General features: G+C 40.2%; 1 protein-coding gene across 1 annotated transcript; it reads left to right on the top strand.

Annotated features, from left to right (window-relative positions):
* The first annotated feature begins 9,594 nt into the window (after positions 1-9,594).
* On the top strand, positions 9,595-14,739 carry LOC121628576. The gene is made up of 10 exons (XM_041967660.1): positions 9,595-9,617; positions 10,006-10,129; positions 10,232-10,504; positions 10,586-10,679; positions 10,837-10,904; positions 11,018-11,239; positions 11,333-11,668; positions 11,825-11,887; positions 11,991-12,023; positions 12,239-14,739. Exons 1-7 carry the CDS (start codon positions 9,595-9,597, stop codon positions 11,444-11,446), a joined length of 918 nt encoding a protein of 305 aa, XP_041823594.1. The 3' UTR covers positions 11,447-11,668; positions 11,825-11,887; positions 11,991-12,023; positions 12,239-14,739.
* The last annotated feature ends 375 nt before the right edge of the window (positions 14,740-15,114 follow it).

Raw genomic sequence — 15,114 nt, 5'->3', positions numbered from 1 at the left:
AGGCCAGAGCAGTGGGTCTTCGAGTAAAAAACATGACTTCCTGTTGCCAGGGGGCGTGGCCTATTCATAATCCAATAATGACCACGTAGATGTCTTGAGGATGGGACTAGTATCATACGTGGCCATTTTGGTTCAGAAATGTTGTTTTATGTGGGAGTTATATCAATTTCGTCTTTCATGGCGAGACATCAAACTTTGAGGCCACGCCCCCTGTACGCCCTTACTCCTTTGAGAAGTTTTGCATAACTTTTGATCACACATGCCTTCTGAACATCCTGAGCCTATTTTGGTGTCAATACGATAATATCTCTAGGAGGAGTTCGTTCAAATGCGAGGTCAGTAAAACGCCAAAATGGCGACTTTGACCCAAAATGGCCGACTTCCTGTTTTATTTAGACCTATACTATAATTTCTTTTTTTGTTCCCCCCACCATGTGGAACATGTGTACAAAGTTTCATGAAGATTGCTAACTTGCAATGGAGGGGCATCACAAATAGGTGGCGCTCTGGTTCAGTTTTGCCTGAACAGTCCCGAGCACCCCAAATTATTAAATTTTTCGCATTCCAATGGGGGGGTAGGCAAAATTTGGTGAGTTTTGGAGCATGTTCAGGCCCCCAAAAATGCGATTCATTGTGCGAAATAAAAATAATAATAATAAACGCTTGCATTACAATAGGCCTTCGCACCGCCTTCGGTGCTCGGGCCTAATAATAAACGCTTGCATTACAATAGGCCTTCGCACCGCCTTCGGTGCTCGGGCCTAATTAAAGCTGCAAGCAGCGATGAAGGCCCTCGCACCTCTGGCGCCGCTCTGGCCTATTGCACCGCCCCCTCGGCCTGCAACCTCCCTCCCCAAGCAAGCTCGCTCTGGCTGGCAGCCGTACGCTCAGTCGTCCCCATGTTTCTGCCTCGTGTGGTCATTGTCTCTCTCTGACCATCATCTCATACATCAATGGGCCTAATAATGACATCAGAAGTGGTCATGACCTTGTTCTGACCAATAGTGTGAAACAAATCCAAACACAATCATGCTTTTAAGATCTGCAGATATCAACATGGCCAGTAGGTGGAGCTATAGTGTTTGATCTTGTACTAACATGTTGAGGTTCGGACTTTAATGACAACTGCCAAGTATCACGTCATTGGGTCAACCGAGTCCAGAGTTATAGCCACTTCCTGTTTGATGGCGAGGGACAGAAACCTCACAGGCAGCCATTTTATTCATGATGGTGTAAGCAGTTTGTTATATTGTGAGTCATGTGTTCATCAAGGATAATATTGATGAGTTTGAGTAGGTGTGTAGGGTTTTCAATGGGATAAAAGGGGTACTTCCTGTTTCCAGGGGGCGGGGCTATGGCGTTGAAAACATCAGGACATGAAGAGGCTTTTTGGTTTGTACTGGCATGTTATATAAATATGCCACATTTCATGAATGTCAGTCAAAGCAGTGGTTGGAGCTGATAGAATAAATAATTATAGGGGGCGCTATAGAGCCACATAACCAGCATATGTCTATTTAAATCAGTCCAGGCCTGACCACTGTCCTTCCTGCCGAGTTTGGTGGAGATCGGGAGTACTATGGGTCAGTTGCAAATACTTCCTGTTTCATGGCGATGAACGCCATTCGCCATGGTTTTGCTTGAGGAAGGAACTTGAGGATTGTTTTCGGTAGTATCACGAAAGAGTTTGACCTGATCTGAAGCACTTTTGAGTGTGTGGAGTTCATTCCTGAGGAGAGGGACCCCAGTGTCTGAAAAAGACACTTCCTGTTGAAAGTGGGCGGGGCTTAGACCAAGACCAGAAGTAGTTCAATGTATCTGTTCAGGAACAGACCCTGAGTAATTACTGTGAGTGTGATGGTGATTGGATGAAAATTGAGGGATTTATACTGATTAATGATGTCATGGCGTTTTATCCAAGTTTGTCATGACGCCACCGTCTGGCCATGCAGCGTTGAGCAATGTCCAGGTGACAACATCTGGACATGTAGATGTGGTCAGCATGGAAATGACATCAAACGGGGCCATTTTGGTCAAGATAGGTTGTTTTATATGTAAGTTATGTCAGTTTCGTCTCTCATGGCGAGATATCAAAGTTTGAGGCCACGCCCCCGCCATGCCCTTTCTCCTTTGAGAAAGTTTTGCATAACTTTTGATCACACATGCCTCTGGAAGCTTCAGAGTGATTTTGAGGTAAATACGATATAATCTGTAGGAGGAGTTCGTTCAAATGCAATGGCAAGAAACAGGCCAAAATGACCCTGAAAATGACACGTTTTACAAAATGGCCGACTTCCTGTTGAAATTAGCCTAGAGGTCTAATGGACAGTTTTGTGCATCCTGGCATAGTAAATGAATGTGGTGAATTTCATGCATGTCGGTCCACGTAGGGGGCGAGGCTGGTTGATCAAAATATTGTAGGGGGCGCTATAGAGCCACTATGTCACTATTCCAGCATATTTCAATTTGGCTCAGTTCCACGTCTGAATACGATCCTTCCTGCCGAGTTTGGTGGAGATCGATGATACACCGGGTGAGTTACAAGTACTTCCTGTTTGATGGCGTCGGACAAAGATTCGCCATGGTTACGTTTGGCGAAGGAACTTGAGATTTTTATTGTGGTATCATGAAAGGGTTTGACCTGTTGTGAAGCACTTTCAAGTGTCTGGGGTTCATGTCTGAGGAGAAGGACCACGACAACTGCAAAAAAGCACTTCCTGTTGAAAGTGGGCGGGGCTTAGGGCTAGACCGGAAGTGGTCATATGGGTGTGTTTGGGACCGGACCATGACTAAGCCCTGTGAGTTTGATGGTGATTGGGTGAAAAATGAGGGAGTTATACTTGTTTATGATGTCATGGCGTCTTATCGAAGTTCGCCATGGCGCCACGGTCTCGCCTTGCAGCGTAGAGCAACAGTCTTCACCAGATATCATCACCAACTTGTTTACAGGTGTCTGATGCAGTTTGACCTCAGTTGTGTTGAAAATGTCAGAGAAGTGGGTCTTCGAGTAAAAAACATGACTTCCTGTCGCCAGGGGGCGTGGCCTATTCATAATCCAAGAATGACCACGTAGATGTCTTGAGGATGGGACTAGTATCAGACATGGCCATTTTGGTTCAGAAATGTTGTTTTATGTGGGAGTTATATCAATTTCGTCTTTCATGGCGAGACATCAAACTTTGAGGCCACGCCCCTTGTACGCCGTTACTCCTTTGAGAAAGTTTTGCATAACTTTTGATCACACATGCCTTCTGAACATCCTCAGCCATTTTGGTGTCAATCCAACAATGTCTCTAGGAGGAGTTCGTTCAAATGCGAAGTCAGTAAAACGCCAAAATGGCGACTTTGACCCAAAATGGCAGACTACCTGTTTTTTTTAGGACAGTGCTCCAAGAGGATTTTTTGTTCGCCCCACCATTTAGAACAAGTGTACCGATTTTCATGAAGATTGATGACATGCAGTGGCGGGGCATCATAAATAGGTGGCGCTCTCGTTCAATTTTGCCCAAACAGTCCCGAGCACCCCACCATATGTAAATTTACGCATTCCTTTGGGGGGGTAGGCAAAATTTGGTGAGTTTTCAAGCATGGGCAGTACCCCAAAAATGTGCTTGAGTTTTGAGAAGAATAATAAGAATAAGAAGAAGAAAAAACGCTTGCATTACAATAGGCCTTCGCACCGCCTTCGGTGCTCGGGCCTAATAATAAACGCTTGCATTTCAATAGGCCTTCGCACCGCCTTCGGTGCTCGGGCCTAATAAGAAAAAGAAAAAACGCTTGCATTACAATAGGCCTTCGCACCGCCTTCGGTGCTCGGGCCTAATAAACGCTTGCATTACAATAGGCCTTCGCACCGCCTTCGGTGCTCGGGCCTAATAATAATAAACGCTTGCATTTCAATAGGCCTTCGCACCGCCTTCGGTGCTCGGGCCTAATAATAATAAACGCTTGCATTTCAATAGGCCTTCGCACCGCCTTCGGTGCTCGGGCCTAATAATAAACGCTTGCATTTCAATAGGCCTTCGCACCGCCTTCGGTGCTCGGGCCTAATAATAAACGCTTGCATTTCAATAGGCCTTCGCACCGCCTTCGGTGCTCGGGCCTAATAAACGCTTGCATTACAATAGGCCTTCGCACCGCCTTCGGTGCTCGGGCCTAATAAACGCTTGCATTTCAATAGGCCTTCGCACCGCCTTCGGTGCTCGGGCCTAATAATAATAATAAACGCTTGCATTACAATAGGCCTTTGCACCGCCTTCGGTGCTCGGGCCTAATAAACGCTTGAATTACAATAGGCCTTCGCACCGCCTTCGGTGCTCGGGCCTAATAAGAATAAACGCTTGCATTACAATAGGCCTTCGCACCGCCTTCGGTGCTCGGGCCTAATTAAAGCTGCAAGCAGCGATGAAGGCCCTCGCACCTCTGGCGCCGTTCCGGCCTATTGCACCGCCCCATCAGCCGGCAACCTCCCTCTCTCAACCGGTCGCTCTTGCTCGCAGGCGCATGCTCACTCATCCCCAGGTTTTATGCCTTGGATGGTCATCGTGTCCCTCAGAGGATCACCAGGTACATCATTGGGCCCAATAATGATATCAGAGGCCTTCGTGACAAAGATATATACACGTAGATGCCTCAGTGGCACGTCAAGACAGCCACCATCTTGGGCTAGGTTTCTGACAAGCATTCAAACCTGGTCAGAGCAGTCGGAATGTCTGTGAAACCAAAGTGCCAGATTTTATTGCTGCATACAGATGTTTCTGTGAAAGAAACGAGACCAAGAAACAAGAGATAACATTTACCAAAGTATTCGTGGTTTTATATTATTTAACTGTTATGAACTTGTTGAATTTGGTGTATGTCTGAAGTCAACATCAATTGAACTGGCTTATGTCAGGACAATAAAATCAGAAATGTTCTTTAGTAAGTTGATGATTACCGTAAGATGACTTAAGTGGTGTCTGGCAATCAGGCATTTCGTATTATGCTAAGTAGGTCATGTTAATTCCACATTATCTATTAAATCAGTTTCATGGCGCTAACATTAACTTTAACTGCTGAACTGTAGTTACAGAAGAACTGAGAACAGACAACGTTCAGATGGATTTGTTTTGTATGTTTCCAGAAGATAAATGGGGGAGGCAGCATGGGTAGCAGCGCTCAGGAGGAGAGACTTTGTATTGAATGACTGTTCAGCCGCCTGCAGCCGTCACTTTAACCCAGAGGACTTTGACAGGACTGGACAGTCCACTGGTTTAAAGGAATAAGTGATACCATCCATTTTTAATTTTCTTGACCATCTTTGCAATGTTAGTGTCATGGCAATTTCTCATTTAATCATAATATTTCACTAACACAATTAAGTGCCCTCTAAATGATTATAAAATACACTATTATAAACAGTACCTTCTGAATGAACCCTTAAGTACCTACTCTTACCAATTTGTGTGGTTTTGACTTCTTCTCTTTCCCTTATGTTTTATTTATATTTCATATAATTCATAATGAAAGCACAAATATAACTCCATATATGAGCATCACTATTATTATTTCTTTGAGTTTTGGACAAAAAAAATCTGTATGCGTGTGGGTGTGTGTATCTTAGTGTGTGTAAGTGTCTGATATAAATGAAACAAATTAATCTGTTGTATTATAAATATGTGTGACATTTATAATAAACCAAACTGATTAAAAATGGTATGGAAATTCAGCATGTTATGGTGTTTTTAATTGTTGATAGACCTCTGCCTCCGTTGACTAATGCAGTAAGTATACGCAGCTTCGTCCAGCCCAAGATGGCGGGCAGTTGATGCATTATTCCTATGGACTGCAATGTCAGAGATGGCATCTACATGTATTTATTTATGCCTTCGTGACCTTCAGCTTCCAGACATCTGCAATCTCTGAGTGCCCATCACAAGGGGAGCAACACAACTTCCATTAATAATCCCTTCTAACAGGCAAGACATGATAGTGTGTGGTTTTCTCCACGTGCTTTAAATTTATGTTGAAAACTGTAATGGCAGAGGTTTCAGTTTAATATTAAATAGTTTTGTCATTATTCTTTTATTGTGTATGTTGTATAAAGTGAGTATTGAGCCTGCAGTGAGGTGAGTGCAACCATTCATTTGTCTGTTAATTATTATTAGTTTATTTGTTATCTGTCCTGCATTTATTGCAGTGTGCAGACATGAGGAAAATATTACTTACTGATTTTTCCTAAAGTTTATGTTTATGTGTATGTGTGATATGTTTTGGTTCTGTGTTTATGGTTTAATTTCTTTGATTTATCTTTATATACTAAAGGAATGTCATGTTACTCTACGTGTATTTATATGTTGTGTATTTTATATAGTGTAAATTATGTAATAATTCATTCACTCTTATTCATGTGTTTATTTGGATTGGTTTATTGTTGATCTGTCTTGCTAATTATTAGTTCGATGGATTATATTAGTTTTTTTCTTTGTTATGTTTCTTAATTTATGTCTTTTTTATTTTGATTTTCCATTATTTAAATAAATTCAGACATGAAGAGGTTAAAATGGCTCTCATCAGATGTAATTATGTGGTATTTGTTTAATTTTGTTTAATTTAATTTATTTAATTATTTGTTTTTTGTCTGACAGTCATTTCGGTGTTGGACATGCAGTTTTGTCATCTGATTCCCTGTAACGTGACCAAGCATCATTTTAGACCAATAAACAGAGGTTGTTTTCTGTCCGTGCATGCTGATTGGCTGAAGGAAATTTCAAACTTCCACTTATAAGCAGCCACCGGCAGTTACTCGTCCGGTTTGTCTGTATCTGTGGCTGCGTAAGCATACACAGAGAAAGGCAAGCTACCCTTTGCTTTCAAAAGCTTTCAAAGAGAGAGATTTTGCTGTTCAGGAGATTTTGTGGATTAATTGATTGCAGCTGCCTTCCCAGCGATACAAGGTAAGGTTTATTTTTCAGTAAATACGCAGTTATATTAAGTTAAGTGTAATGTCTGAGTGTTGGCGCGCTCGTTTTGTGAGCGCTCGTTAGGGTGCATCATTTGAATTTAGCAAACTGTGAATGCATGCTAAGCTTATTTAAACACAGAATGGTAGTAGTGCTTTTGTTTGTAACTTATTGCTGTTAAATTCGGCAGTTTAAATGATCCAGTACGTGTTTTGTTCACGTGGCTGCGGACTTTGCTTCAACAGCTGTGTGCTGTTCGGTGTGGAGCTTCGTGTTGATGTGCTGTTGAGTTTGATGCAGGCCTAAATATTAAAGACTACCATGGCATTGTTATATATCGTCGGAAAGGTCTTTTTCTTGGCTTTCCGAAAATGTTGGAATGGAAGTCACAGCCTAAATATTTAAGGCGTTAGGGCTGTTTGAAAACGTCTTTTTTTTTTTTCTTGCTGAGGTTTTCTGGCGTGTTTCATGAGATGTGCATGAGTGCTGTTACATTTGTGCTGCAGTTATATTCAGAGCATGAATATTTAAGAAGGCACTGTGGTTTCACTGTGTGTGATTTCATCTTTTTTTTTTTTTCTTTGCTGAGGTTTACTGTTTCATGAGCTGTGCATGAGTACTGTTACATGATGCAGTTCTGGTGGTCAGAGCATTAATATTTAAGGAGGCACTGTGGTTTTAATCTGTGTGATTTCTTCTTTTTTTTTTCTTTTTTTTGCTGGGTTTTTTTCTGGTGCTTCATGAGCTGTGCATGAGTACTGTTACATGATGCAGTTCTGGTGGTCAGAGCATGAATATTTAAGGAGGCACTGTGGTTTTAATCTGTGTGATTTCTTCTTTTTTTTCTTTTTTTTGCTGGGTTTTTTTCTGGTGTTTCATGAGCTGTGCATGAGTACTGTTACATGATGCAGTTCTGGTGGTCAGAGCATGAATATTTAAGAAGGCACTGTGGTTTTAATCTGTGTGATTTCTCTTTTTTCTTTTTTTTTGCTGGGTTTTTTTCTGGTGTTTCGTGAGCTGTGCATGAGTGCTGTTACATGATGCAGTTCTGGTGGTCAGAGCATGAATATTTAAGAAGTCACTGTGGTTTTAATCTGTGTGATTTCTCTTTTTTCTTTTTTTTTTGCTGGGTTTTTTTCTGGTGTTTCATGAGCTGTGCATGAGTGCTGTTACATGATGCAGTTCTGGTGGTCAGAGCATGAATATTTAAGAAGGCACTGTGGTTTTAATCTGTGTGATTTCTCTTTTTTCTTTTTTTTTGCTGGGTTTTTTTCTGGTGTTTCGTGAGCTGTGCATGAGTGCTGTTACATGATGCAGTTCTGGTGGTCAGAGCATGAATATTTAAGAAGTCACTGTGGTTTTAATCTGTGTGATTTCTCTTTTTTCTTTTTTTTTGCTGGGTTTTTTTCTGTTGTTTCGTGAGCTGTGCATGAGTACTGTTACATGATGCAGTTCTGGTGGTGACAGCATGAATATTTAAGAAGTCACTGTGGTTTGAATCTGTGTGATTTCTCTTTTTTCTTTTTTTTTTTTGCTGGGTTTTTTTCTGGTGTTTCATGAGCTGTGCATGAGTACTGTTACATGATGCAGTTCTGGTGGTCAGAGCATGAATATTTAAGGAGGCACTGTGGTTTCACTGTGTGTTATTCTGTTTTATTTTTTCTGTTTTTTTTTTTGTTTTTTGTTTTTTTTGGCATGTTATGAGCTGAGCATGAGTGTGTTAAATTTCTGATCCAGTTATGGTGGCCATACTGTGAATATTGAAGGATTTATTGTGGTTTGAATATGTATTTTTTGTGTTTGTGTTACATTTATCTATCTGTCTGTCTGTCTCTTTATCTCACTCTGTCTCTTTATCTATCTCTTTTTCTGTCTGTCTCTCTTTGTCTCTGTCTGTCTTTATCTGACTCTGTCTCTCTCTTTGTCTTTTTGTCTCTGTGTCTTCATCTCTTGCTTTCTCACTGTATGTTTTTCTCTCTTTTTTTCCCAAATTGTATTCTAGTTTAATGTAACATTGAAATGTTGAGCTTTTTCTTTGAAAGTTAGTGTCATTCAGTGTCCTTGGCTTTATTTATATATGTAATTTTAGATGGAGATGAATTGAATATTGACAGATAATAAGCCTAGGAGTTGACATTAACCATTCTGCTTTCTCAGAAATGTGATGAAAGAATGATTTCCAGGCTTCTTTGCACCCTGCTTGCCTATCTTTTTGTCCTCTTCCTATTTGGCTTACCTCGTCATTTCCCCCCTTACTTTTATTTTTATATATATATATATATATATATATATATATATATATATATATATAATTTTCCCCTCTTTTTAGTGATCTGAAATAATACTTTTACACCTTTTTATGGCTTTTTGGTTACAGAGAATTCTTAACCAAGAATTTCAGAAGAATGAATGACTTTGTTACTGTTCAATAATCAAATTGTAAATACTTTAATGTTTTTCTGTCTTCGTAGATGCCGCGTGGGAAGTCGTACCTACGTTCTGAAGCCGCTAAGAAGCGCAATGTTGACCAACTCACGCTCCGAGTTGGTCATGCACAGCCTTCCGCTACATTTTGTGGACGTATGTATTTATTTATTTCTTGATTTCTTTTTTTTTTTTTCTTTTTCTTTTTTTTTTATTGTTTGTGTTTAATATGTTTGAATCCGCTCTTTTATGGTGATGATAATATATATAAAATATACATTATCACAAAATTACACAAAATATATCAAATATTTAATGTAAAATATGATAAATTAAAATAAATATACTGACATAAAATAACAATAATGATTATATGAAGTAATAATAATGATAATCTCATTTTTATTAATGGATAATTCTAATGACATAAAATATATGCTAAATATAAAATGATCTCAATTTTAAAAACCATTTAAAAATTCTGAAGATCTTATTAGTTTTTATTATTTATTATTTTTACGGTTTTTAAATGTCATAAATGTAATTGTATATTTAGCTTTCATATGCCATTATAATTGATTATTAATAATAGTAATAATAACAATATTAAGCTTTCCAGTATATATTAACGTTACTGAAGGTTTTTTTTTCTCTCAACAGAGCGTGGCACAGGCTTGCGTCACAAAGTCCGTAGATGGCCAGTGAGTGTCTATACTGGGCGTAGTCACAAGCTGGTCATCCCTGAGGGAACTCCAGACAAGAAGGTATAAGAAATCACACATGTAGTCCAGAGAATACCTTCTGATTTTTATCTTAAGAAGCTATTCATTTAGCTTTTGTGTGTTGCTTTCTTTTGTCATTTCTAGTTCGTTTTGCTTGTTGGAGACTCCCATCTTCGCGCTGTTGCTGATGGGATAGTCAAAATGCCAGGAGAAAAGCTGTCTTTTGGCATTATGGCAACTCCCGGTGCCGACGCTAATCAGCTGCGTACAGAGGTTTCATATGCGGTGATTCCCCTGGTCCCAGACGCAGTCTGTCTCATGGCACCCAGCAACAACCTTACGGCCAGCCGAACCGTTGATGAAGCGGGACAGGCTTTTAGCCAATATTTGAGGACAGCGTGCGAACGCTGGCCGAAGGTATGATACATCTATTTTAAGGTGGTGACATTTTTAAGGTTGACTTTGCAATTACTGAAGAATTATTTCTTCTATCTAAAGGTCTTTGTGGTGGATTTTGTCCCGCGACTTACGGTCCCAGGGGAATACCAAGAGCTCATGCGGCAAGAGTTCCACCGTCAGTCAGTACGTCTGGGTAAGTTCAGAATAAAATGTGAAGTTGATAGTAATTATGTGTTCATGGGTTTTGTAAATGAAGTGTGTAGGATTCTATTTCAATTGTATTGTTTGTAATAATGAAATTGATACATGTACTCCTTATTTTTCTAATATATGATGTTAATGTCGTTTAGGTGTCAAGTATTGGCACATGGCTGACCATTTCCCCCTGGGACGTCGGGAGTTGTGGTGCCCTGATGGTGTAAGTGCAAACTATTGCCCTGATGGAACACATCTAAACATACTAACATGTCATGTTTGACAGAATGTGTAACTTACATAAATAATTTTATTTTTTTCACATTGTTTCTCTAGATCCACCTTAGTGATAACGTTGGGATGCCAATCCTTGTGCAGTTGCTGTGGGGTGCCGCCTACCAGCAACTGGAGACACCAGCACCTGTGCCACCGGTGCAACGCCAGGTGTCTCCTAAGCCATCTGTGCCAAGGATTGCTCCCAGAGTGGTTGTGAAGGGGGAGGTACCAGCTACACGTCCACCCCCTTCCGAGTGGACGCTGGTGGAATCGGGCAGGAAGGTAATAGGCTGAATATTCATCACGGATTTAGATCATTTATGGTTAAAGATGAATATTTGATTAATCTGTATTCCTCATTATGTGACATTACAGAGGAACCATTCGGGAGAAGCTGGGCCTGCCCCTGCTTCACCCAAGAGGAGGGTGGTTCCCCGCCAGGTTTGTTTTTATCTTTTTAGATTAAACAGTTACATGATAATAGTTTAGGTTGTGTGATTGTATTTATTTATTTATTTTCTGTTAGAAAAGTGTTACACAGAAATTGCCTGAAACTATGTTTGTGCATTTATTTTGCAGGCGGATGGCACTCCGGTGGCCTTAAGGGAGTGTTTCATCCCACTCAATCCTGTCCGATTCTCTACATCTATTCTGGCTGCCATGGATAAGTCTTTTCCATCGGCTCTTGGCGACTCTCCTACAGGCAAACAGGTAATTGTTTTGGAGATTCTTTTATTTGTGTCATAGTAAAATAGCTTTCTTTCTACCACCTTTTCATCTTAATGATATTGCAGATAATTTCTCAAGGAGATATTGTACAGATACTTATACCTTTGTTATTATTTTTTTTTATTTTATTTTTTTTAGCCCTTGCCTGAGGAACCTCGTCGCAGGTCTGCTGTCATTAAGCAGAAGCGGGTTAGGCAGCAGGTGTGTAATGTTTCTAATGCATATTATTTGTGGTACAACACATGTAGCAGCAGTCATGCCAAAGTGTCATTATTAATGGGGGTTTTCATGTTTATATTTTTAGAGGACACCTACAACAGACGCAGCGTTGGAAAAGGTTAGAGCAAATTTGTCAATCATTTCTGAATTTTTATTGCATTTTGTTTATAAAGAACATAGTCTGTTTTTGTCAAGTTAGTTTCACTGAACATGAACTAAAAAAGCATCAATATCATTTCACTCTAAAAATGAAAGGAATGGAAATCTATATTTTTTTTCTTTTGTCTTTGTGTATAGTTTAATGTGGGAATTTATATTTTTGTTTAAATGTAGGTTGAGGCCACACCAAGCCTGGTGTCTGCCTGTGACGTGCCAGGGCCCACCTGTTCCGAGGCGGTTCCGATGGCTGTCCAGGTGCCAGCAGGTGGTGGCTTGCAGCGCACACAAGAAGCCACCACAGGTAGGAGTGCCTCTAACCCTTGTTTGTGTTCTACAGGCCCACCGGTTCCTCTTGTTTCAGGGACTACAGTTCAAACTGTTTCTGATAACGCTAATGATGCACTCATTTCATGTAGTGTTGTAGCTGCAGCCAAACACATAGTATCTCCTGTTTGTACTTGGCGACCGTCAGATGTGGATCAGGTCACTGTAGAAGGGAAGAAGTTAGAAGCATTTATGGCTAGGGAAAGTCAGAAAAGTGGCAGAGAAAAGGAGCTATGCAAGTTGGTTGAGCAGCATAGTGTGTTAGGTAGGAGGTGGAAGGTTAAGACAGGTTGGGTAGTTCGTGGAGATTTTGACGTGTCTGATGAGGAGTTACAAATGCAAGAGAAGCTACAGGAGTATTTGGTTCGGGATGGGATGTGTCTTCTGGATCTCCATGATGCTGTAAGTCTGGTTATCCAGCACAATGAGTACTTTGCCGTTGTAGATTGTGGGATACGCAATAATGAGGGTTTGGCAACAGGAACTGGAACCTCAGTTGTTGTGTTCAACACCTGCTTCAATGACCTGATGCTACACATCGGGAACCTGAAGAAGTCGTTGGATGCACGGTGGTATGGTGTTTCCAGAATTATTGTAGAGGAGAGTAATGTGGATTTAGAGAGAGATGTAGCATTTGCTGATGTCAGTTCTCCTAGTTATGTTAGATCACTCAGGGGAACCTTTCATCAGGGCGATTCTCGTTTTTTGTATGGTGGCCTTCAGTGTGCAGCAGTAAGCTTAGTAGCATTGGCTAAACATTCTGTAGACAGTGTGTTTACATGGCAGTCTGAAACTTTGGATAAGGTGGTAGTTTTAGGTGATGAGCTTTATAGTTATTTGCGTGACAGTGATTTGATCAGTGGTGGACATGAACTGCTCTGTGTTTCGGATTTGCCCAAAGAGAGAGTTATTGATGGGCAGAGGTTTGACTTTGAGTATGGAGATTATGTTGCAGGACAAGTAGGTGTGGTTGAGGGAGAATTTATTGATGCAGGTGTGCACACCACTCTCCGTGACGGATTGGAAAAGGTGTGCACAAAGTATGAAACCTGCTTTTTGACACTGAGTGGCAGCACTTCTGCCATCATCAGTCACGAGGGACAGTATGCAGTTGTCGATTCCCATGCACGCAGTGCAGATGGGATGGTTGATGAGACAGGCAATAGTGTAGTTGTTTATTTCAGTAGTTTTGATCAGGTGTACAACTACATACACAGGCTTTCTGATGCTCTCAAACAAACGTTGTTTGAGATCAGTGGAGTAAAGGTGATTTGCAAAGTGACTCAGAGTGAAAGTCAGCAGTTTTCTGTGGGTTTTGGAGATGATGTGCAATTAGTGAGTGAGTTTAGTTCTAGTTTAGGTGAGTTTACTGACCAGGCAACGTTGAGTTTTGACAGCCAAAGAGATAAGAAGCGGAAGGTATCCTTGAGAAATTTGACATCAAAGAGGACAAAGTGGACTGATGCTGACCAAGTCAACTCTGATGTTGAATTTGTCAATGATATTCAGACTAGAAGTTTAGTATTCAATCCAGTTTCTAAGGAGGTTTCAGAGGCTTTGTGTAAACAGCTTAATATAGAATCCGAGAAGGTTGATGCTGTACCTTCTGCTAGTGGTGTGTTAGGTGCACCTTGCCTTACTGAAAAAATAGTCGGGGATGGGAGTTGTTTTTTTCGTTCTATTAGTCAGGCCATTTCTGGAACTCAGAAAAATCATAGGAAAATTAGGCTAGCTGTTGTTAAACATTTAGAAAGCAATCCTCTTACATATAAGAGTATTTTGAGAAGGGAGTATTCTTCAGTTTCTCAATACATTAAAATGTCAAAGATGCACCTTGTTAGTAGTTGGGCTACAGAGGTAGAAATTCAAGCAGCAGCAGATTGTTTAGGTATAAATGTTTTTACATTCTTTAATGGTCGGTGGCTTCAGTATAGCTGTAGGGATCGTACGTTTTCAAACCAAGGGCTTTATGTTGCAAATACCAATGGTAACCATTATGAGACAGTTGTCTGTGTACAACAACCTCAGACACATGTGTGTTACGGTTACTGCAAAGTGAAGGCATCCTTTTCAGATGGGTACAATTTGAGACGGCAGAATTGTGATGATGCAAGTGCTGCTTTAAACAGTTTAAAACTTAACACTTTACTTGAAACAGAAGTAAAATGTGAGCTAACTAAAGAGGAGGCACATGTCAGTCAAAATACTTGCTCTACAGGAAAACATTCATTTTCAAAGTATTTAAAAAGTAGAAGGACTTCAGTATATAGACTTAAGTATCACATGCTTTATAAGGAGAAGCTAAAATTAGTAAGAAAAGAAGTATATCGAGAAAATGTGTTGCATAGAGAGAAAAAGAATGCTGCAATGAAAAGGAAATATAAAAGTAATATCTTATATAAAGAGAAAGTAAAAGAACTCAGCAAAAATAAATATCAAGATGTTTCACATAAAGAAAAAAAGAAAGATGAGAGCAAAAGAAAATATAAGGAAAATGCCTCCCACAAATACAAGGTAAAAGAATTTAGCAAAACGAAATATAGACTTAATCAACTGCACAAGGATGCTGCAAAAGTAATGAGTAAAACTAAGTATCATTCAACTCCTGAGCATAAGAGACAAGTAAAGGAGTTCGTAAATTTGAAAAGGCGTCAAATTAAACTCAAGTCGCAGGAGTGTGATTTTGTGATAGGGCAGTTTTTGGACAAAATTAAAGAGGGGCCAGA

Source organism: Melanotaenia boesemani, chromosome 18 (assembly GCF_017639745.1).
Source record: "Melanotaenia boesemani isolate fMelBoe1 chromosome 18, fMelBoe1.pri, whole genome shotgun sequence".
NCBI lineage: Eukaryota > Metazoa > Chordata > Actinopteri > Atheriniformes > Melanotaeniidae > Melanotaenia > Melanotaenia boesemani.
Note: the sequence above shows the minus strand (reverse complement) of the source record. Positions and strands in the feature narration are given on the sequence as shown.